This window comes from Epinephelus lanceolatus, chromosome 12 (assembly GCF_041903045.1).
Source record: "Epinephelus lanceolatus isolate andai-2023 chromosome 12, ASM4190304v1, whole genome shotgun sequence".
In the NCBI taxonomy this organism is placed as follows: Eukaryota; Metazoa; Chordata; class Actinopteri; order Perciformes; family Serranidae; genus Epinephelus; species Epinephelus lanceolatus.
In genome coordinates, this window is record NC_135745.1 from 22,729,080 (window position 1) to 22,754,746 (window position 25,667).

Below are 25,667 nucleotides of genomic sequence, written 5' to 3' on the forward strand. Positions count from 1 at the left end.
AGTGTAGTATGTCATCAAAAATTATGAAAAAAAAGTCATAGTATAGTATTTTTTTAAAAAAACATGAAAAAATGTCATAGTATGACATCAAAAATTATTAAAAAATGTCACAGTATAGTAGGTCATCAAAAATTATGAAAAAAACTTTATAGTATAGTATTTCGTCAAAAATCATGAACAAAATGTCATAGTATAGTATGTCGTCAAAAATTATGAAAAAAATGTCATAGTACAGTATGTCGTCAAAAAACATGACAAAAATATCATAGTATAGTATGTCATCAAAGATTATGAAAAAACGTCATAGTATAATATGTTGTCAAAAATCATGAAAAATCATCATAGTATAGTATGTCATCAACAATTATTAAAAAATTTCACAGTATAGTACATCATCAAAAATTTTGAAAAAACTTCATAGTATAATATTTTGTCAAAAATCATGAAAAAAGTCATATAGTACGTCATCAAAAATTATGAAAAAAAACATCATAGTATAGTAGTTTTTTAAAGAAACATGAAAAAATGTCAGTATAGTATGTCATCAAAAATTATTAGTATGTCATCAAAAATTATGAAAAAAACTTCATAGTATAGTATTTCGTCAAAAATCATGAACAAAATGTCATAGTATAGTATGTCGTCAAAAATTATGAAAAAAATGTCATAGTACAGTATGTCGTCAAAAAACATGAAAAAATATCATAGTATAGTACGTCATCAAAGATTATGAAAAAACGTCATAGTATAATATGTTGTCAAAAATCATGAAAAACCATCATAGTATAGTATGTCATCAACAATTATTAAAAAAATTCACAGTATAGTACATCATCAAAAATTTTGAAAAAACGTCATAGTATGTTATGTCATCAAAAATTATGAAAAAAAAGTCATAGTATAGTATGTTGTCAAAAATTATTAAAAAACATCATAGTATAGTATGCCTTCAAAAATCATGAAAAAATGTCATAGTATAATATTTTGTCAAAAATCATGAAAAACCATCATAGTATAGTATGTCATCAAAAATTAGGAAAAAAATGTCATAGTATAGTATTTTTTTTAAAAAAAACATGAAAAAATGTCATAGTATAGTATGTCGTCAAAAATTATCAAAAAACGTCATAGTATAGTATGTCATAAATTATGAAAAAAATGTCATAGTATAGTTTGTCACCTAAAATTATGAAAAACATGTCACAGTATAGTATGTCGTCAGAAATCATGATAAAACGTCATAGTATAGTATGTCATCAAAAATTATGAAAACACTTCATAGTATATGTTGTCAAAAATTGTGATAAAACGTCATAGTATAGTACGTCATTAAAAATTATGAAAAAATGTCATAGTATAGTATGTCGTTAAAGATTATGAAAAAAACATCATCGTATAGTATGTCATCAAAGATTATGAAAAAACATCATAGTAAAGTACCTCATTAAAAAATATGAAAAAATGTCATAGTATGTCGTAAGAAAGTGTGAAAAACATTATAGTATGTCGTCAAAAATCATGAAAAAATGTCATAGTATAGTACGTCATTAAAAATTATGAAAAAACTTCATAATATGGTATGTCATCAAAAATCATGAAAAAATGTCAGTATAATACGTTGTCAAAAATTATGAAAAACCTTCATAGTATAATATTTTGTCTAAAAATCATGATAAAACGTCATAGTATAGTATGTCATCAAAGATTATGACAAAACGTCATAGTATAGTATGTCATCAAAGATTAGGAAAAAACGTCATAGTATAGTATGTCATCAAAGATTATGAAAAAACGTCATAGTACAGTACCTCATTAAAAAATATGAAAAAATCTCATAGTATAGTACGTCGTCAAAAACGATTACAAAAAACGTCATAGTATAGCACGTCGTCAGAAATCATATAAAATAGTCATAGTATAATACGTCATCAAGTACAGTATGTCATTCAAAGTCATGGAAAAATGTTAGTGTAGGATGTCATAAAAAGTGTTCAAGAAAGTCAGTATAGCACATCTCAAAAATTTCATCAAAATGGTCATAGCTAAGTAAATCATAAATGTCTTCAAAAAACACAGCATGTCATTTAAAAAACAAAGACAACTTAAACACAAAGAAACAGCCACACAAGATTTCACATTTTAATGATTCTATTATACAGACAAGCTTTTCATAAAAACAAAACCATTCTGCTTGCAAGGCATGCATGAAGATATATACATGTACTTTTCAGCTCATATCGAACTCCAACGGTGTCTCATACCAGCTTTATAGAGCAGTTCACAGTTCATACAGAGCTGCTCTGACCTTCATGTTTAAGTGCTGCACATTTATGGCTCATTGTTTTAAAGTAAAATAATACTTCACTCTGTAGAGGCAGACAGGATTCTTAAAGTCTCCATACTGTAATATTGTTCCAATGTTCTGTGCGAGTTGTTTCACCGCTTTATAAGACCGTTACAGTAAATGGTAAATATTCCGCCTCTATTTGCTACAAACATAGTCCATAAGATCAATACTGGCCGAAAAATTCCTTTTCTTTATGCAGTCTATGGAGCAAGCTTATTTTCCTTTACAGTGACTTCAAATCCAAGCATGTGAAAATGATTAACAAATTAAAAGTAAACATGACGTTGAAAAAAATAACGTTGACATTAATATCTTAGAAAAGAAACAAACTTGTGTATTTTGGTCAAACATGTTAAAACACTTTGAATCCAGGTCTGGTACTGAAACTGATCTAAAATGTTATTGATTTGATTTTTATTCAATCGAATTCTTCTCATGCATTTGGGACACAAAGTGCAATTTTGTGCATAAATATCCATTAATATGAATTCTCCTCTACGCTCCAGAGCAAACGTGATGAAAAAGAAAATTCTGGATCAACAGAAACAGCTCTTGAAGCGGCACTTTTCCAGTCCCAGGTGTGCATGCAGAAGGCTCACATCAGAAACAGAGGTGCATTCATGGGTACGGATATACAAAGACTTCTTTGAAGCGAATAAAACTAAACAGGCAGAATGTGTAAGGCAGAATTTTCCCTCGGTAGCACAAACAGGAGCAGGAGAAATCTTCACCTTCAGAAGCGGAGACCCTGAGAACACAAAATGGAAATGGTCAAATCGTTAAAACAAAAAATGAGGTTGAAAACATTTGGTCTCATTCATGAAATGTTCGTAAATCTGTGAACAGATCTGCACATAAAAAACCTTGAGTGCCGATCAATCGTACATTGACAGTGCTCTCCTGCTAGTCAGCAATTAGCATACATCCACATCCATGACTAGCCCGTGACCACCATATATGGAGGTGATAATTACTATGGACATCTGAGGTCTCTGTCCAGAAGAGTGCAGTCCTAGGAACAACTAAGATACTGCACAGAACCCTCAAAAGGGGGGTGAGGGGGGATGAGAGGGAGATTTTTAAATATATATTAGGTAACTGGTGCTGTTAACTCTGGACGCATTCACACTGGCGCTATTTGGTCCACTTTAAACGAACCCTGGTCTGCTTCCACGGATAGTTCGGTTTGTTTGGAGTGGTGTGAATGCTCATACGAACTCAGGTGCGGACCAAACAAGTGAACCCTGGTCCACTTGAAAACGGGGGTCTCGGTTCATTTGCAAGTGAACCTTGGTGCGGTTCGCTTACAGTGGGAAGTGCAAACAGACTATCCAGCGAACCAAAGAGAGGAAGTGACTCAGTGCATTTTGGGTAGAAAAAAACAAACGCCAACAGCGTGAACCGCTCGCTGCCTCGTCTGCTGCTCATACTGGGCAGCTTCTTGTGACAAAACAATTAGGTTTGAACACCAGAGTAAAAACAGAAACCCCAATTTTTGTGGTGACCAAGCCGGCTGAAGGGGATGGATTTCCGTTTTTGTTCCTGGCCAATCGATGAGCCAGGTTTTCTTCTTCCTCATGCTTTTTTTCTTCCTGGTCAGTGGTTGTTTCGGGCAATACCGCCCCCAAACAAGCAGCTGTTGTAACTGTGTGACGCTGTCCAGGCGGTTTGGTACACTTTAAAAACTGCAGTGTGAAAGTGAACCGAACCAAATGAAGGTGTGAAATTTTTCAGCATTCCCTGACCAATCGAACCGAGACCCCCGGACTATCCTGGTGTGAATGCGCCCTCTGTCGAAAGAACCATCCAACAAGTTAAACGAAAATGGTTCGATATGAAACTTGATGCAAAAAACAAACCCGCACACAAAAACACAACGGCTGTAGGAGGCTCCTCCCAGTCACAGCTCTAGACAAGTGCATTGCTTGCATCACCGGAGAGACCTCTCTGTCAGGGGAGACAGCGACATGTGTCCACTGGAGCAGTCAACAGTAAACTCAGAAGGTACGGTGATGTACGTGTTATATTAAGTGTTACATCACTGTACATTCTGACAGCCATCACTGATAGCTCAGTCTAAATTAAAACTGTAATTTCTAACAATGACAAGCAACATTCACGTCCATTCCTAATTTACACACAAACACTACGAGCAGTCAGAAGCAGGTATAGATTTTGTTGGTATCTCGAAAAGATTGGAGCTACTAACATACTGACGAATGCCGAAATACACGTAAATTTCCCTCTGCAAACAGTTTCCACACAAATTTGTTCTGCTCATGTTTCATGAATGAGAGTACACATGACACGCCACTTCATTGTGTTTACCTGTTAAGTTACCTGCTGTATGAGCCCTTTTTCTGGATCATGTTTATCATCCAGGTCCTCGTCAGAGTCTGAGCACGAGACAGGAACAAATCAGTGTGAAGAGAAAACAACTAATAATAACAACAGTTGAAAATGGAGTCTTAAAGGAACAGTTGCAACTCTTACAGCCTAGAGTTACAGCTACAGTTGGTAACTTTTATGGCAGTAACTTTTTGTCATATTTGCTGAAACTGTCACTATATTCTGAGAGAAGCACATGAGACAGTCTACGGAAATAAATCATGTCCCTCGTCTTCTAATGCTTCTCATGGCTAGAATCTACACACCAGGGGCAAATAAACAGCACGGAAAATGTGAAATATTCACTCGCATCAAAACTATTCGTACAGGCAATGATGCTAATTTGGGGAATTTAATTTGAAAGGACAGACACAGGAAGAGGCCACGCTCAGCAGTCAGACAGGAGTCACGTTACAAACCAATCACAGCTGACAGATATCTTTCCCTTCTTCTGTAAATATTCAGTCTGATAAATACGGAAAAGTTGATCATGTTTGTGCAGGTCTACCCAGAGCTTTACATCTGTCCCACGGACGATAGGCCTACACACTTATTCAGCACCTGGAAGAAGATCAGCTCTGCACTCATGGCATGTGTACGGCCCCTAATTTACAGGGCTGGTACCTGCGGTTATTCCACAGGCTAGTTAATAACATGTCGGGCAGGAAATCCAAAGTGTGGGATCATTTTGAGAAGGTGAAGGATGAACCCAAGGTGATATGTAAACTCATCTTCATTGGTCGACTACAAACATGACGTATCATCTGAAACATGGAAGTAGCTACATGCCCATTAGCCACTTAGCACAATCATTACTGCTTTGCCGACAGCGTCATTAACAGGCGGCTCGCTCAGTGTGTGACGTGCACTTGTAGATAAAATATAGGCCTATATTAATGAAGGTTCATTAGTACGGTTTTGTATTTCTCTGTAATGTAGCACAGTGTTAACAATGTTACTGATACTATTCTTCCTCACACCTTCAACTCAAACCATTGTGTTGCCCCGCCCAAATAAATAATTTAATAATTACATTAATATCGTAAACATGCAGGCAGCTAGTCGACTAATGGCCCTAAATGACGACTATTGGTCAACTAGGAAAATTCTTAGTCAGGCAGCCCTACTTACCATCTCCCTCTCTCAGATTATTCTTTCCGTCCCTCCTCCTCCTCCTCCTCCTTCTACCTCTTCCTCCCTTTCTCTACCTAATTCTCTGGACATCTGTAAGTTAGTTACATTCTCTACTAAAGAACCAACAACATCACACCTGGAACCTGTGTACATTTGGCAGCAAATACCTGAAGCATTAAGTATGAATTAGTTCATTTGTTACATTTGTCAGACCGTTACGTTACATTCAGCCTGTAGTCCATGACGAGAAATGACATACTTCATCCTAGTTGTTGTGGATGAAATTTACACTGAGGTGGGGACAGAAATCTTAAGACACATATCACAGAACCTTGAGAAATAAACCATCAGTCTGCATGACTTCATACCACCAGAGGTCACTGAGGACATTTAGCTGAGTCAAAACGATGCAGAAGTATTAATGTGTTTAAACAGGATCACACTCTCTACCATCACACTGTCTGAGGTAAAGGCTGAGGTCAGTGTGAGATATTCGGGGGGTTAACGTCAGTGCGGTCAACAGACCTGCCACAGACTCTGGTGGGGAGTAGAATTGTCCGTCAGATAAAGGACCCGGACCCATGAGAGGAGCTCGCTCTGCGGCATCCACGAAGGACTGATATCCTGAAACACACAGAGGAGGACACGTGACAGGAGCAGCAACTGTCACAGCAGCAGAAAGACTACATACTGTCGTGTTAACAGAGGTACCTATAGTAATAACGTCAGCAGGACTGTAGCAATACTAGTCACATAAACAGCAGTAACTGTTGTCATAATATTTATAATGATGGAACGTGCTGGTGGCCTAGAAGAGGTGGATGATGTAACAGCCATGATGCTAGTGGTCGTGGTGGTGGTAGCCCTGGTATTATCAATAGTAAAAGCCACAGTGTTATAGTAGTAGCAGTAATAGAAGTAGCCATGATTCTATATATACAGCAGTGCTGCAGTAGCATTAGCGACGTCATCAACAGCATTAACTCACTGTTTTCGTCTTCGGCCTCCTGAGGCAGGACCTTGAAGTCGAGCAGCCATGTTTCTATCCAGGCCAACACGAAGGAGATGATGGGCAGCAGGTACCCAAAGGCCCCCTGAGACAGCAGCTGCACGCACGCACGCACACACACACACACACACACACACACACACACACAGATAAAGAATACCTTTAGTTTTCAGTACACTTAAAAAAACCTCGGATCTGGCAACATTGAGATTGCGTTTTTGATGTTGTAATTTTGAATGCAACTGGACACCAAGAGGTTTGAATTATGCTGCAAAATAAGCTGGGATTTCACATTTGAGAGAACAGCGTGTAAAATTTATGGAGATTTAGTGGCATATAGTGGTGAGGACTGCAGAATGCAACCAGCTGAAACTTCCCCTAGTTAGAATTCCTTCAGTGTTCATTGTTCAGGAGGTCTTTCACCACTGCTGTTTGGCATGTCAGTGACTGATGGCTCACCCAGCACCTGCTAATCTGTGCTCAATTTTTTTCTTTGATAACTTAAGATCGGTTTATACATTATAGGATTAGTGCTTCAACAAATATGTATTCTTTTGGTTTATCAATGAGTCATACACAGAAAAAAAAAACTGTAATCACAAAAAAAATCCTTAGATTTATCTGTGATTTGGGAGGGGCGGTACCGTCAACACCAATCACAGATATCACTTAATAAAAATAATAGACCAAATATGTTTACATAAAAATGAATGAAAAGAACGTATACATATAACTGTGACATTTATAATAAAATAAGGATGAGATCAGTAAATTAAGACATTATAAAAATGAGCTATGAATTTGTTTAAAAAAAAAAAAGGAGGACATGGCATTAAAACACTTTAGGAGAAAGTCGTGTTAATGTTATATCACAATGTTTTACTGCTGAGGAAACAAAGAGAACTAATGCATCATTTTCTGTGACACATTTCAGAAACGTGCCCTCAGTTTAAAATGTTGATAATCAGTGAGAATAAATGTTTAAAAACCATAAAAGCGGATAAGTGTTTTTGTTGGTGTATCTGTTTTACTGTGTTACGTCAGTGTTGAGATGTTGTTCAGTGGTTACGGTAGTTCTGCTCGTGAGCAGCAGGTGGAGTAATGAGTAAGCACATTTTTCCTCACCATACTGATGCCATTGTTCTAAAACTAAACAGAAACATCTCTTTTTAATCATAACTAACCATGTGACTCTTACCTTTGATAAAATGACTTTAACAATCAGGAACGCACAGCTGACTGCAGTGGTGATCTGTGCAAACAGAGGAAACACTGATTAGAGGCACTCACACAGCAGAGGTGGTACATTAAAAGTGTTATTGTCAAAGGATTTCATGTGATGATAATTATTAGCCTTTGTTTAGCAGCAGTAGTTTCCCACCTTTTAACTTAAGGGACACCTTCTTATCACTGAGTAAACTAAAGACCCATGACTGACTGACTTTTTTGCATTGTTATGCATCTCATGTTTCTGCGCTCTAGGGCACCTGCTGTTTTTGCCAGAGCGATCGGAACTCCTCGGCTGTGTTTGAAACCACTGATTTACTACTCCATACTCACTATACAGTGACACTATACACTATACAGTGAGTAGTGAGTGGTGAATCATTTTAGACACAGCGGAATTTCGAATTGAAAAAACTTTAACTGAGAGCAGAAAGGCACCCCATGTCATCTCCGCTTCTCACCCCATTGTCCAATCAGATGATTTGAGAGGCGGGTGTTCTGTGGTGGTCAGGAAAACAAGTTTACAGTTTGTAAACAATGGAGGAGAAACTGGTGTTAGCGACTGCTGGATACCCAGAGCTATACGACTTTACAAACCACAGTTACCACCATCTCAAAAGAAAACAGCAGGCGAGGAAGCACATCAGTGCTCTACTTTATACGGCCATCATCGAGGAGAAGCTCCTGGACCAACTGGTGGTACTCCCCCTGATCCGCCCCTTTTTTAGGGTCTCGTGCCCACACAAATCTCTGTTTCCCTGTGCCCAACAAAGTGAGTGCTGACAGCCTCTCACCCTAAACCACAGCTAGAGGAAGTACCCTCTGCCTGAACATTTTAGGAACTAGATACTAAACACAGTCAAATAACTAAAAAACAATTAACCGGACGACTGATAATATGGGAAGGTTGGGATAAGGAGGTGATGGGGTAGTTGCCTGGCAACAATAAAAAGGTGCAGCAATCTATTTTTTACTAGTGGCATTCAATTAAAAAAAAAAAAAAGGCAGTGTGGTGCACCATGTGATTTGGGCCTACGTGATGTATTCTAGGGATATTTCATATCATATTCAATGCAGAAAAATAACAGTGCAGAACAACTGATGAACTGCACAATTAACCCAAACAGTGAGCGCGAAATGTGCAGGAGATTTGTGTAGAACAGGTGATTTGGATGAATTCTGAGCAGATTACTGCATCAGAGAGGAGTTTTCTTGTTATTTTAGGAACTTTTTATACAGTTATCCGTCTGTATCAGGGCATTTTTAGAAGAAATTTCAACAGTCATACATATTCAAAAGGATTTTTTTTACATTTACAAATTCAGCATCTTCTCCCTGAGGCTTGGTTTTTGTTTTATTAGCTCTTTGGTTGTTTTAGCAGAGACTGAAAGCTATGTGAATTTAGCTTGTGTCGATGTCTTCCCCCAACATGCTCTCATCCTACGAGATTTTTTAAAGATTATATCTTGAATAATATCTGAACTTTAAAAATAACAGTTTAGTTATCCTCACAGAAATGAATGAAATCCTAAGACAGAGGCCTACTGTATATTTTTTAACAAGTTTTCTTGCACCTTTTAAAATCAAGAGGGCATTTGACCCCCTACTGTGGGTCAGGACCCCACAGATTGGGAACCAGTGTTGTAAAACATAACAAAGATGATGTAATAATAATATGAATGATTTAATCTGATATCACCTGACTGAAAACTTGAAGAAAAAGGACAGATAGATAAACATTACAATAAAAACACACAGCAGTGAAATGAATCCCAGGACGACTACACAGAGAGACAGAAATTCCCTATTTCTCTATCATTGGTTTTTGGAGACAGGTTAAAACACAGGTGTGCAGCTATCATGTGTGATTATTATTATGTCTGAACATAGACTTTTTTAAATAAATTATTTAAGTATAGATGATTGTAAGGCCCGTGAAACATTTCTCAATGGAGACAGTACGTTTATCTTATTTTAATGGTAAGTGGTAGATGTACATGCGACCGACACAAACACCAACACAGAGAAATACACCTTGAGCACTCATTTACATGCTGGTAAATAACAACAAAAACAACACTGCTTGTTTATTCCATATAAACAATTACCTGCCCCTCTTAATAAATAAAGTCAAACTTAATTCATCAGACAAATGAGACAAATTTCAACCAGAGCTCATAACAAGTATGAGTTTGTTTAACTGGACAGCGCCCTCTGCTGGCACACATAAAGACATGCTGTCATTACAGTGTTGGGGAAAAAAAAAAGGAACTTACTGCGATGGCCCACCAGTGACGAAGCTTACAGACGGCGTATGCCAGGATGAGAGTGGCAAACCTGAAAACAGCCAGGAGCTGAGAGGAGGGAAGGAGAGGAGGAAGGATGAAGGACACATTTAGGAATGAAGAGAGACGGATTAAAAGGAAACAATGACAGAGACAAGACAAAATAAACGGAGAATGGTAGAAAGAAAAGAAGGAATAGAAAAAAGAGAGGGTAACAAATATAAGAAGAAAAATAAAAGACAATAAATCAATTAAATGTCATTTTGTTCTAGTAGGGACCCCCAAGTACAAGCACATTACCACATTTTCTTCTTTTTAATCTATGTATTTATTTACTTAGCAATATCATTATTATTTATTGACTTATTTAACAAAGGTTCCCACACATTTTCATGAACAAAATTTTCTTCAACGACCCATCCGTCTTTTTTTTTTTTTTTTGCCCCATTTGCCTGGTGTTTTTCAAACATATCAAATTCAAACTTTATTTACACATAATTTCAGCTACCTGGCGTACATGAAGGGAGAGACAAAACGTGTGGACAAAGTAAATAAATGTATGTGATGGTAGATAAAACGTCACACATAACGCATATTAGGGCTACGTTATGTGGACAGCTTCAGAAAATAAATTTGCCGTTATGTTACATTACAGGGACTTGTTTGACTTTTTCAAAACTTTTAATTATTTTTACTAATTCCATGACTTTTCCTGGTTTTCCATGACCGTGGAAACTGTTTCATTCTCTCCCCTCCTCCTCACATGTACCTGCACATTCCTCTGGTCACTGTTACGTATCTATTAATACATGACACTTTTATACATGCACATAAACACAAACGATCCCGTCTGGACCACATTCAAATCAAAACCTTTGTTTGATATGTCCTGTGTTAATGTCTGTTAACACCTTTGTCTGTCTAAATCTGTCACCTCTTTGTACGATGTCACTTTGAGAAAATAGAAAAGTAAAATACAATTGTCGAACTTACAAAAATGTCGAAGAAGGAGGCTCGGTAGTCGTAGTGCAGGACTTCTTTGTCCAGTTGCGTCGGAATGCCGCCCTTCGCCTGTCGGACACAAACGACTCATGTAAGCCTCCATTTAACATATCATTTCAGTCACTAAAAATAAGAAATGACAGTTTGCAAGTGTGCAGAAATTATTTGTAGTTGTAGAGAAAATAGTCTAAATGAAATTTTTATACAACCTGTCACCTTGGTTATGATTTCTGATACATGAATTAGCCTCATTGGATCAGTTCAAAGATTAAAAACATAGAAAACACAATGACTAAAAGTTGACTAAAATGTCATGAATGTTCGTCGACCAAAACTATTAAGGATAAAAATGACTAAAATGTGAATAAGCTGATAAGCATTTTTGTTTTAAGACTACGACTAAATCTAAAACGACTGTCAGAATTAACACTGGTTTTATGTTCTGTGATGCTTTGCTAGCGACTTTGAGAAACCCAGTCTACTGATCTCACTGCAGGCTGCTGTTGGAGTAACATTAACTGTTACACACAGATCTGGTACTAAAAGGTGGAGCTGTGAACACTGCAGTCTGCTGATTGGTCAATAGAGGACGGTCACTCTGCTCAGGGCTGAGCTGTGGCTGGTTTTGAGGCTCATGTAACCACTGTTTATAACTTGGAAAGTTTTACACATTAGTAAACTGTAACTTTAAAATGTAAGGATGTTTTGTTGCCTCTCGCAGCAGCTGGAGTTGGAGAAAAAATTATTTAATTCACTGTACTGACTGCCGGCAACTTTTAAAGGTGGAATGTTACCTTGTTGTTACTCACTGCATGAGGTGACAACGTGAATCCATCAGCACACATTAAATTCCAATATGACACTTTTGTGGATTTTGTGAACTGTGGCACGGTGGTGCAGTGTTTAGCATTGTCTCCTCACAGCAAGAGAGTTCCTGGTTTGAACCCAGGGTGGGGGAGCCCATTTGAGTTTGCATGTTCTCCCCATGTCAGCGTGGGTTTTCTCTAGGTACTCCGGCTTCCTCCCACAGTCCAAAGACATGCAGGTTAACTGGTGACTCTAAATTGCCCGTAGGTGTGAATGTGAGTGTGAATGGTTGTCTGTCTCTATGTGTCAGCCCTGTGATAGTCTGGGGTCCTGCCCACCTCTCGCCCGATGTCAGCTTGGATAGGCTCCAGCCCCAATCCACGCTTGGAGAAAAAAAAAGCATTGCAGAGCATGTGGGCTACAGCCACACTAAACCCCTGAGCTTGCCTGAGAAGGACTAAATGCACAAACCTGCTATTTTTAAATATCCCATGGAGAGAGACTCTCACTGCAGCCTATTGTATTTTGTTCTGTAAATGTCGGCGTGCAGCCTCGTTCTGAGGACGATAAACGAGGTGCAGACTTCCCTCTGTGTCACCGGTAATGAGGAAATACAGTGAGTGCTGGACGGAGCAGTGAGTGACAACAACCCCGCCCACATTTAAGAGGACTGTTTGCAGTGGAAATGCAAGAGTCTAGGTACCATGTTTGAGGGCTTATTGTTGGTTCCAAAGGTACCAAACCAAAAGTGTTTGGAGGAAACGGGGCTTTAAATATCTGAAACCTTCTCCAGATACACAGACGGATACAAAAAGGAACTTGGGATTGAAAATATAAGACACTACAAAGTACAGGCCTTTAGCTGCTCCATCAGCTCCACTGGTATCATCACTATGAGTGGAATGAAGTGTTTGGCAGGAAGTGCCACTTGTTGTTGAAACTGTTTTGGTGACTAAATTTGGCTCTGGAATGTCCCCGCCCAGCAATGACCTTATCTTAATTTTTAGTTAAATTCTTATCCAGATTCATTCTTATTCTCGGGCAAAAGTCAGACCAAAAGTATTTTCAATCACAGGCTTGGATCTGTTAGCACGAAGCTAATACTGGGTAAATCCTGGTAAATCCTTACATCTTTAAGAAGCCAAAATTAGCAAATGTTTGACAATGAAAAATTAGCTTTCTGTCAATAATCACCAGGTGCAGACATTTACGATTCCTGGAGGATGACTCCAGTTTTACAGTTCCAGTTAGATGGTAAACTGCATTTGTTCAGTGCCCGTACACTGCATAATAACAATAAAGTTTAATCTAATCTAATCATTTACTGTCGTCTTATACCAGATTTGAATTTATTGCATGCTTTCAAAGCCTGATCCTGCCCGGAACAAAGTAACATAACCAAAGTGCTCACATGTAGCGTTACAGCTAAAAGAGGAAGGTAGGCAAATTCACAAACTCTTGATCACACATCAGTTCCAGTCCAACAGGTTTGTGGTCACAAGTAAAACAAAAGTGTTATGAATGTGAGAAGAGTTACTGTTCACAGTGAGTCACTGGAATGTCCTTCAAGAAAAGTGTGTGCACACACATCTCTATCGGTACCCGAGGCTCACTTTGCTGAAACTGGAGCATTCTGGGAATGTGTGCCGCAGTAAAATCACTTCCTCATTGAGGGTACAAAGTTTTATAAGTCAGTGACCTGGATTTACTCCTACCGTATCACCTGACCCGTTTGTCTTCGGCTTTGACACAATTCAAACAAAAACATTCCACCATAAGGTCATTACGGTGTGTACAGTTGTAGATATGCTGGAGGGTAGTATGTGATTAAGTGTTGCATAAATACAATAACTCGTGATGGACAAGGAGAGCTGAAATTTTGTGATAGTACGTGAAAATGTGAGTCAGTGTTTGGTTAAATCACACTTTATGTCAAAGACAATCAAATACATTAAAGTCTCTAAATGAAAGGGTTACTATTTTCAGAACCCAAATGTTATTATGTTGTGCACACAAGATTTAAAATATCCCCTTCTGAGACTTCGGAGATGCCACAAATTTAAGTTCTTTCCACACGTACAGATTCTGTAATCATGAACCCAAACATCACCGTCTGTAAGAATGAAAAAAAATGGTACATCTCAACATGAAACATCCCATTCACTTCTGAACCAGGCATTTAGCGTCTGACACACAAACAAACATGTCTTACATTGAGCTCTATGATCCAGAGCAAGGTGATGAACAAGAGGTCAAAGGTGACGAAGAGGCAAAAGGTCCTCCTCACGTCCGAGATGCACTTCTTCTCCCCGGTTTCATACGGCTCCACCCTTGCAGAGATGGGCGTGGTGGTGATTGAGCCCACTCCCCTGCCGGTCAGCCGTGAATCGGCGCTGCTGCTGCACCGGCTGTCCATCCCAGGTCACGCCCCCTCCTCCGCCCTGAGCAGGGCCAGCCCCGCCTGCTGGTCAACAGAAGGTGGACTCAGGCAGAGTCAGGTCATTGGAAGTCAGGCTGCGTTAGTGGATGTGGACTCACTCTGTTGAGGTCGACTTCATCACTGCATCTGCAGAAAGGATGAAGCACAAGGTTTAAAAATTCAATTTCAGATTGAGATTTATTTTAAAGCTGCACTAATTATTTATTTTACGGATATTATCTGATACTAAATATCTGACCCACAGTACACTATCTATCCACCATCAATCTGCAGACTGGACAAAGTTGGGGACAAGCTGTTAGACAGTTGTGTGAAATTTTATCATCATTATCGTATGAATTTTGTCACAGTGACCTTGACCTTTGACCACCAAATTATAATCAGTTCATTTTTGAGTCCAAGTGGACGTCTGTACCAAATTTGTGGAAACTCCTTTGAGGCCTTCTTGAGATATTGTGTTCATGAGAATTAGATGGATGCAAGCTCACAGTGACCTTGACCTTTGCCCACTAAAATTGAATCAGTTCTTCGTTAAGCCCAAGTGAACGTTTGTGCCAAATTTGAATTTGGCATTGGGATGGACAGACAACTGAAAAACATAACGCCTCCGGCCACAGCTGTAATAATAGTGTGAAAATGTGTCAATACTGGGTTTACAATTTGCTTGTAATGATAAAAATGAAAATATATTTTCCTCACTGTTGTTAGCTTTTAAACAAAGTAGTTTAAAGACTGAATCTACAGAGAAATGTGTGGATTATTCATAGTAAAGGTGGCAGTTTCTGGTGAGACAAGAAGCTGTGTCTTTTTGTCACCTTGTGAGTACCACAAACAAAATGATTTTCTTCTGTGCTGGGTGCAGGCCGAAATCTGATATCTCAGAACTGAGACAAAGAAAAACCAAATCTATCTGCATAAATGGAAACCACCGGCAGCACCAGACAGCTACAAAGATGTTAGTAATCTGTGAAATGGCAAAAGTATGTTGACACCAGAACATTACACCCATTGGCATTTATCTGCTGCTATAACAGCCTCCACCCTTCTGCTTTCAATCTCTCCACCTCCTGAACCTCCATTGCTACATAATAATAATAATAATAATAATAATAATAATAATAAGGTCCAGATTTCACTTTAGTCAGTAGTTCAAGGTCAACACATTCTAATAAATTCAGCGCTATACTTGCATTTGGTCATGTCGTCGAGCTAGTTTGCCATCTCTGTCAAGCACCCGTCCGATAGTCACTCACTCAATAGCAGGAAACGGCACTTCAAACTAAAAGCCCTGTGCTGGAAATGCACTGTACTTCAAAATAAATGGTGTTCTTTACAAACTTGACATGTTTGCAAGTCACTTACGGTCCATTCAAAATGGACCCACTTTTGGACCGGGACCCACCGGTTGGGAACCACTGGTGTGGAGTGAACTAAGCATGTGTCACTCTAGCCACTTTTACACTGCACGTAAAGGCAGAAATACCACGCCGTTATGCCGCCATCTGTATATAAGGTTCAATCGCAGGAAGGGGAGATGGAGTGGTCTTGCCTCTGAGCTAAATAGTAACAGCCCTGAAACCAGGTCTGTGTGACAGACGTGAGCAGGGGTGGGGGAAGGTTTTGATTACATATTATGATGGTTAGCCAGCCCAAAGCAGCTGATAGCAGTTAGCAGCTATCTCAAAGTAGAGCAACAGCGGCCATAAATGTCCAAAAATTGGGAAACAATGAGTTTTGGCGCTCCTTACCCTCAGAGCAGAAGATCGGCTGCCACTTAACAGGGACGGTAAATGATTGTGATTGACGTGTTATGTCATTGTTATTGTTTAGAAAGTGCTGAGGACACATATGTTTTATGTCACACCACAGGCCGACGCTGTTGTGTTTTGTGTCAATCCGGTCACGCCACTTTTAATTGCAGGATGCCGGAATGCAGTGTGTAATCACACACTTGAGTAGAATAATGCCACCCTTGTTTGTTTCTGTGTAAAAATGCAAAGGAGGCACAAAAAAGTGACTTTGTAGCGGCTCTTTAGTGTAATCTCTGTGTAAAAAGGAATATAGACACAGAAAACTAAAGAGCCAGCTGACACGTTATTTCAGCAGTTTGGTTTCAGCAGATTTTCTCTCACCTCGTTATAAACCGGTCATGTGATTCCACGTGATCTCATGAGTTTCATATCTTATACTCGAGTGTGGGAAATCAGCTTCATCTCAGGATTACTTTTTGAATCCATAAAATGCATCAGCATTCAGTGACCTCAAATTAATTGCAAAACTTCTGCTAGAATCCGTTCAAAATACATATTTTTAAAATGTAAATTTAATGCATGAACAGCACAGGTTATTACAACCGAGGACCTTCCATTAGAGATGCATTTTGTAAACTATTTGTAAATCATACTGAGGTTTACTGGACAAGTGTCCATGAGATCTAATGGAAAAGAGTGAGCGACAGGGAGAGATTTAATGTCAATAAAGAAAGGAGATTAGCCAACATATTGTAACTCCTCTGAGTCACATCATTAACTGTAATTTCCCCTGAAAGTAAAACCCTTCACAGCTTCCTCTTCTCATGCCAGAGCGCTTTTATAGCTACACCAAAGGTTTCGTTTTAACTAAATTTGACCCTTAGCTTTTTGACAGTTTTTTAAGGGAAGTATTTCTATGAAAAATAATAATAATAATCAGCATGTTGTACTATTGGCATTACCCAAGCCAGTTCAGCTTCAAGAGAAACCACATATACAGACGCCAAAGTCCCACAGAAGAATAAGTGCCTCTAACTTAGATTTAGGTTGCAGCTCGTTCACAGTGAGTGCACAGCTCCGGAAACCAGTCTTCCCCAGTTCACAGTCTGTATGAGGAACTTTAAAAGCTAAAGATAAATCAGAAAACTGCACTATAAGTAGATTTTTTTTTTACTGTAAAATGTCCCTCTTAGTACATGCACATCACACATAAATTTGTGATCTCTTCGATGCTTTTAAGCCCAGACACACCAAACCGACTCCAGAGAACTAGCAGTGATGAAGGCCCCCTGCTGTGTTGCCTGCATCGCCATGTCTCTGACAGAAAGTCGCACATGAGCACACCGCAAAGACTACAGCCGACCACCAACCAGCATGTACGTTCTGCGCCTGTGTCAGAGGAAATAACTGTCAACACCAGCAGACAGTGGTAGTCTGTAATCATCTTTCAAAAAGGGAAATCTTAAGACTGTCATGACACTAATTAGCCAGTTAGCACATTAACAACACAACTGAATGTTGAAAGAACAGAGCATATCTACCGTGTGCCGGTGGACAATAACACAAACCATCAGGAAACTTTTCTGCTGCACGAAAATCACATAAACATATTTTTTGACCAAACATCTCCGTGTCGATATTACAACGATATTGCAGGATTGACCGTTGGTGCTTTCACAAAATATTTACTCAATGAGATTTTTTTTTTTAAAGATTTTTTTGGGGGGCTTTTTTAACAGAACAGCTAAAATGGTCTGGTCTATACTGTCAGAGCTGTGTGTTTAGATTCCTTTCAGACTGTTCTCAACTTAAATCGAAGTTGCCTGCTGGTCACAGGATTGCTGCGGTTTAGTGGACTTCACTGAAACATTTGTGAAACCATTTCTCCAGTGAAATCGTCCATCTGCAGATGAATGCAGTCATGCAGAAGAAGCTCTTTAAGTCTTGTGCTTATCTAAGACCAAAGCATATTTGCGGATATTACTGTGAAAACAGAGCTGTGACTAATGACTGCCAGCTCATTCCTCATAAAATACATTAAAATAACATCTAGTTAAATTGTGTAAATTTCTTAAAGCTGTATAAATCGATTAAATAATTAAACATTTTATTTTTGGCCGCTTAAAAGGAAAAGGAACAGCTGACAGAACATAGTTGTTCATCTCGAGCGCCCACATAATACGTGTGAGTCCAGTATTTACAGTGGTACGCAGAAGTCTGGGCACCCTGGGTCAAAATTTATTTTACTGTGAATAGTTAAATGAGTAGAAGATGAACTCATCTCCAAAAGGCATTAACTCAAAGCCTAGCCTAGCAATCTGAAAACTAAAATAACTGATGCCCACAAAGCAGGAGAAGACTATAAGAAGATAGCAAAGTGTTTTCAGGTGGCTGTTTCCTATGTTCGTAATGTCATTAAGAAATAGCAGGAAATGTGGAGGTCAAATTGAGGTCTGGACGACGAAGAAACCTTTCCAAGAGAGTTGCTCGTAGGATTGTTAGAAAGGCAAATCAAAAGACCTGCAGGAAGATTTATCAGACTCTGGAGTGGTGGTGCACCATTCTACTGTGCAGCAACACCTGTACAAATATGATCTTCTTTCCTGTGTCCTCATCACAAATTCAGGGCCACAAGTTTGCAAAGGAACATCAAAAAAAAAAACTGATGCTTTTTGGAAACAAGTCCTGTGGACTGATGAAGTTAAAATAGAACTTTTTTGACACAATGAGCAAAGCTATGTTTGGAGAAAAAACTGTTAAACACAGAGGTGGATGGATCATGCTTTGGGCTTGTGTTGCAGCCAGTGGCACAGGGAACATTTCACAGGTAAAACCAAATATGGAGCATGGACTGATAGCTGGAGAGGTGCCAGGTGCCCTTGAGCAAGGCACCGAACCCCCAGCTGCTCAGGGCGCTTGTCCAAGGCAGCCCCCTCACTCTGACATCGCTCCATTTAATGCATGTATAGGCACAGTTTGTGCATGTGTGTGTATTTTGGGCCTGTGTGTACATGACAACAGAGTAAACAATTTCCCCTCTAGGATTAATAAAGAATATCCTCTTGTTCTCAAGAGGCACAGGCTGCAACAGTCCCCTGACCTTAACATCATTAAAAATCTGTGGATAGGCCTCCAAGAACACCCTGAAATATTGTGACATCATTTTGGGGCCATATCGCCCACACACCTACTAATAAGTATTTTATGGTGGAGGGAGGGTCATGCATTATCCACCACTCATTCAGGAAGGCTCAAGGAAAAACGTGTAGCTTTGAGGAGCGTCAAAGCAAAAAACACAGACAAACAAAACAAACTCACACCCCAGCCTCCACTGAGAAGTAAAGAACAGTCCCTTAGGCATTTTCTATTTGAGTTCGTAAGTTAAATCTGTAAGGTAACTAAAGTTTAAAAATAAATGTTGTGGGAGAAAACTACAATATTCGCCTCTGGAGTAAAAGGTAGCATAAAATGGAAACTATAAATACTTCAACATGGTACAGAAAGACAGTACTTGAGTAATTAGTTACTTCTCACCTCTGGTTCATCAAATGTTAATGTCTCACTGGGTGAGCTAGCTACACAACAACGCTGCACTGGATGAGTCTTTTCCTGCATCACCTTGTTTACTGATTTAAAACTGCAGCAGGAAATGCAAAGTGCAGGAACAACACTGATTGTCTGAGGCGGAGAGGAGGCCAACAACACCACCACTGTGCATACTTTAGCTTACATTTGGGCAGCCTGCCCCCCATACAAGCAAATACTGAGCATTAAATGGTGAAATAAAAGGAAAGAAATAATCATGTTGCAGCTGTAACGCCGAGGATGCCAAAATAAAGCAGAGGTGTTTACCAGCAGTTCTCTTATCAACTAAGCTAACGTTAGCTGGCTAGCTTGAAGTGTCGTATTAAACCCGGCTTTTAAAAGTCTCCATTCGGGTCCTTACCTTTCAAAACTCGCTCCTTTAGAGAGTTTAATTTTCTGTATCAGCCTCGGAAGGTTTCAGTCAGCAGGTTTCTCCCTCAGCGCAGCAGAAGAGTCATCTGTTTCCTCTCCGTCTGCTCGGACAGGATAGATGCAGCCGGAATATGGGGAAAAAACTGACGCGAGGGATTCTGGGATATGAAGTATGTACCTGCATCAACGGCTTTCAGTTGCTGAAGTAGGCGCCCTGGCGGCCATGTTGGAGAACAGCAGCTTTTGTGGGAATTTTTATTTTATTTATTTATTTATTTATTTAATCGCTTCAACTTAGACACATGGCACATAGATGTAAGATAAAAATAAAAAAATATATATTTATTTGAATTTATGTAGAACAACCAGAAAACAATATGACAAAAAACTACTGGTATAAAAAAAATACCACAAAGCATGACAAAATAAACATATTGAATACAAATAAAAATAGAAATAAAAATAAGTTACTAATTTAACACCCTTGCTTCAGTGAACTTGGGGTCTGGGCCTGTTTTTCCTGGTTAGTTTTAGAATATAGAGTTTTAAACACCTTTTTAATTAAAAAATATCATTAAAATAAATGTACAATAATCAGGAATCAAAACATTAAAAAACAGTGAAAAAAAACAGTTTCATGACAAAATAAAATAAAAGATAGAATAAATAAATAAATTTAAAATCAAAATAAAATCGTATATTTGTTATTATAACAAGATTAAAAATACCACTGGAAAAACATCCCAGATGTCATGATATTGACATGAATGAATAAATGAGTAAATAAACTAACATAATAAAATAAATGTAATAATAATAATGATAATAATTCACTAATTTAAAAATAACTTTCGTGTGGACATCCTTGCTTTAGTGTACTTGGGGTCTGGGTCTGTTTTTCCTGTTAAGTTTTAGAATATAGAGTTTTAGACACCCTTTTTTGTATTAAAAATTATCATTAAAAGAAATGTAATAATAAGAAATCAAAGTATTAAAAAATACCAGTGAAAAAAACATCCAAGAAAAAACCCAATGGATGACAAACAAAAAAATAAATTGATTAATAAATAAATATTAAATTAAAATAAAATTGTATATTTATATAAAAGCTGTTTTTCCTGGTTAGTTCTATCACATAGATTTTTTTTAACGTAGGCCTGTTTTTAAAGAATAATAATTTAAAAAAAAAGTAACATAGACATTATTAAACATCATTAAAAATAACAAGATTAAAAACACAATTTGAAAAACATCCCAGATGACATGACATAAAAGATGAATGAATGAATGAATGAATGAATAAAAAGTAAACTAACATAATAAAATAAACATAATAACAATAATTATAATAATAAAAACCTTTATGTGGACACCATTGCTTTTTTGTACTTAGAGCCTGGGCCTGTTTTTTCCTGGTTAGTTTTTTAAATACTTTTTAATATATTTCAAAACAAGTGTAAAATAATCAAAAATTGAGACTTAAAATACCAGTGGAAAAATATCCAAGAAAAAATACAATGGATGACAAAAAATAAAATGAATTAATAGGTACATAAAAAGAAAATAAAAATATATGTTTATACACAGGCTCTGTTTTTCCTGGTTAGTTCTACCACCTTTTTCTTTTTAGATTAAAATTACCAGGGGAAAAAAACATCCCAGAAAAAAATAAGGCATAATGTACATAAATGAATGAATGAATAAATAAAAATTGAGCTACCATAATAATACTTTAAAAAAAAAAAAAAAAAAAAACTAATAATGATAACAAAAATGTGCAAGAATTTGACTGGTCTGCACATATTACTGAACTCAACCCTGTCCTACACTGACTGTGAACCAGATGCTTTCACCCAATAAACCTCACGCATAAAACGTTGTCCTCGTACTTTGATCTGGTGTCACTCCTCTGCTCTGAACATGAACACTGGACTTTGTGGTGTTTCAGGAGGAAAACTGCCTCAGTTATACTCTCATATCAGTGTCACAGTTTCTCCATCAGCTTTGTTTAATACCCTGGAATGAAGACTAGAAGAAAATACTTTGTTCATGTTTGTTTATTCATCATGTAAACCTTCAGTTTGTGTAAAAGACATTAATGAATGATCTCCTTATTGATTATGATCAGGATCATTACAGTTTCTAGTAGCTAACTAATCTGCCACACCAACACATTAAAAGCTAATTATACATTTCTGTACAAATTTACAAGCACAATATCTGAGATAAAGAAGGTCTGCTGATTTCTCTCTTCAGACTCATGCAGTGGGAGAGAAACAACAACGTACAAATACATCCACTGAAATGTTCATTAAACATTCAGAGCACAAAGAAGTTTACAACACATCATGATGAGCAGTGACAGCCTCCACGGCTAAACACACACAGGAAGGCGCGCCACCGCAAGAAATATTTACACAACAACTCAGGAGAAGACGTCAAAGTACCGCCCATAATGTTTGACTGACAGCTGATCTCAGTGCAGTGAAGAGACGCCACAACAATCAGCTCTCAGCGACAAACATGGAGACTGAATAAGAATTAATACACAGGATTTAACTCTTAAATGACTTCTGTCTATTTGAGTTTGCATAACTCCACAGTGTCTCCATAATCATAAAGCCGAAGTCCAGCATAGAGAGGCTGAGTGAATGTGGTCTGGACTCTGTGGAGGAGAGTCATGGTTTCAGAGACACTGTAGAAGGACAGAATACCTGCACTGTGATCCAGGTACACTCCTACTCTGGAGGACCGAGGACCTGAGACGGGAGTTTTAACTTTGTTGTACCAAAATTTATAACTGTTTGTGTGACAATCTAACGACCAAGATTTGTTATTCCATCCAAATCCACATTCATCCAAGCCCCACACTCTGCTGATGTTCTTGTATGCAACTACCACATCAACTCTTGTCCCTCTCTTCTTTACCTCCCAGTAACAACGTCCAGTCAGACTCTCTTTGCTCAGGACCTGCCAACATTCAGTGAATCTGTTTATATGACTGGGATAAGACTGTTGCTTTTTCATTAATGTTACTTTTCTGTTCCCTTCAGATAAAAACAGATGCGTGTGTGCTGTGTTTGGATCCAGTGTGATTTCACATGAATATCTTAAGAACTCAGCTCTGGTCTTGGGCTCTGGTTTTGAATCTGACAGTAAAACATCCATGTCAGTCACTGTCAGTGAGACGTTTGTCCATGTCTCCCTCAGAACGTCCTGTAGTTTATCTCTGACTTCTGACACAGCTGCTGTCACATCCTCAAAATAGCTCAGAGGACGGATGTTGAAGCTGGATGAGTGTGTGGATTCACTGAGTGCTGACAGTGAGGGGTAGTTGTGCAGAAACTGGGTGTGATCCTCTGTGTGTGAGAGCTGCTCCAGCTCAGCGTCTTTCCTCTTCAGCTCAGTGATCTCCTGCTCCAGCTTCTCTTGAAGCTCTTTGACTCGACTCACTTCAGTTTCCTGCTGTGATCTGACCTGCTGCTCCACATCAGAGCGTCTTTTCTCCATCAGACGGATCAGCTCAGTGAAGATCTTCTCACTGTCCTCCACTGCTTTATCAGCAGAGCGACTGATAGCCTCCACCTCCTGTTGGAGCAGCTTCACATCTTTCTCTCTGTCCTGGATTCTCTGCTGGATGCTTTGTCAACTCACCTCCAGCTCTCTCTGCCTCTCAGTCCTTTCTGCTGCAGCTGACACTGTGTCGTGGCCTTTACGTTCATCCATCGAGCAGAGATAACAGATACACTGCTGATCAGTGCGACTGAAAATCTTCATCACCTCATCATGACGAGAGCAGATGTTCTCCTGCAGCTTCTTGGAGGGCTCCACCAGCTTGTGTTTTTCAAAGGCAGAGGATTCATAATGAGGCTGGAGGTGTTTCTCACAGAAAGAGGCCACACACACCAAACAGGACTTGAGGGCTTTCAGTTTTCTCCCAGTGCAGACATCACAGGCCACATCTTCAGCTCCAGCATAGCAGTGATCAGCAGGAGCAGCTTGGAGTCCAGTCTTCTTCAGTTCCTCCACTACAACTGCTAACATGGTGCTTTTCACCAGGACAGGCCTCGGTGTGAAGCTCTGCCTACACTGAGGGCAGCTGTAGATTTTCTTCCCATCCTCTTCATCCCAGTGGGTTTTAATACAGTTCATGCAGTAGCTGTGTCCACAGGGAATAGTCACCGGATCCTTCAGTAGATCCAGACAGATGGAACAAGAGAAGGTTTCTCGGTCCAGCTCAACTCCTTTCTGCGCCATTTCACCTCTCAATGACAACGCCTGTCTGACTCTCACTTCCTGAACAGTGAAACTAGTTTGAGCTCTGAACTGAACATCATGTGTTCCTGCAGTGAATGGAGCCTGTCAGCTCTCTCACGTCACCACATGTTGGTTACACCCATCTTCAATCTGTAGATCTGAATGGTAGGAATCAAGGAAATGTGTGGATGGAGTGGAGCTCGCTGTGTGTGAGAGCAGGAGGAGGAGGGAGGGCTCATCCAGCTTTGCTTCATTCCAGGAAGAGAAGCAGTTTGAGACAGAGATACTGTGTGTTTCAGACTTGTTTAAAGTAAAGCTCCTTTCTCATTTAAAAACACTGATCACTTCAACTTTTAGGAGGTAAACTCTTAGAATCAGAGGGTTTGGAGACGGCTCCTCAGTCCTTAAAGGGAAATTTCGGTTTATTTCAACCCGTCTCCTATCGTCCTAAATTTGTTTCAAGTGACTAGTGACATAGAAATAATAGTTAGCATGTTAGCCGTTAGCCTAGATACAGCCGGGGCGTCAGACCTGTTAAAACTTAATTGAACGGGCATCCTTTCAAGTGCAAAGTTAGTCCACTAAACAAGCTTTTTCTCCACAAAGACCGCCTCATATTGTTAGGATAAATGTCAGAGAACATACAGAAAACGACATGTAAACGTGTTGTCTTACCTTACCGGTGTGCTGCCATGTTTGTTGTTTACCATTTAGCTAAGGCTGCAACCGGTCCCATTCCTTGCAACAGAGGTATTCCTCTTCTGTGGGCATTGGGGTACAGCATTCACAGGTAACGTTACACCACCAATCTCCAGAGCTAAAGCCTTCCAGCAGCCATTCCTCCTCTGTCGTCCTCTACCTGTTGCGCCTCTCTCTCTCTCCTCCTCCGTTCTTCAGTTTCATGAAGCTCTTCGTCAGTGTATTCTGGCTCAAATAAATAAGGGCGGCCATAAAACTCTGCAAAATCAATTCCTCCTCCACAAAGTCGAAGTCTGGCAAAAAGTCAGCCACTATTCTATAAATCTTTCATAAAATAAATGAATGAACCTTTCAGGCTACTGTC

The 25,667-nt window shown here is 38.9% G+C and overlaps 1 protein-coding gene and 1 pseudogene across 3 annotated transcripts; both read right to left on the reverse strand.

Moving 5' to 3' along the window:
• Window positions 1–2,125: 2,125 nt before the first annotated feature.
• On the reverse strand, window positions 2,126–20,476 carry stard3nl (STARD3 N-terminal like). 2 transcript variants are annotated; one of them, XM_033650462.2, is made up of 9 exons: window positions 20,337–20,476; window positions 14,412–14,765; window positions 11,384–11,461; window positions 10,382–10,459; window positions 8,077–8,130; window positions 6,858–6,975; window positions 6,395–6,493; window positions 4,676–4,743; window positions 2,126–3,095 (listed from the first exon to the last, which is right to left on the reverse strand). In XM_033650462.2, exons 2-8 carry the CDS (start codon window positions 14,613–14,615, stop codon window positions 4,679–4,681), a joined length of 696 nt encoding a protein of 231 aa, XP_033506353.2. In that variant the 5' UTR covers window positions 14,616–14,765; window positions 20,337–20,476; the 3' UTR covers window positions 2,126–3,095; window positions 4,676–4,678. The 2 variants fall into 2 exon arrangements, with proteins under 2 accessions (XP_033506353.2, XP_033506352.2); XM_033650461.2 differs by lacking the exon at window positions 20,337–20,476 and having other exon boundaries at window positions 4,688–4,743; window positions 14,412–14,759.
• Window positions 20,477–22,386: 1,910 nt separating this feature from the next.
• Window positions 22,387–24,726, reverse strand: LOC117271907 (tripartite motif-containing protein 16-like; annotated as a pseudogene). Its single transcript, XR_013492438.1, has one exon. The product of XR_013492438.1 is annotated as a tripartite motif-containing protein 16-like (transcript).
• Between the last annotated feature and the right edge of the window lie 941 nt (window positions 24,727–25,667).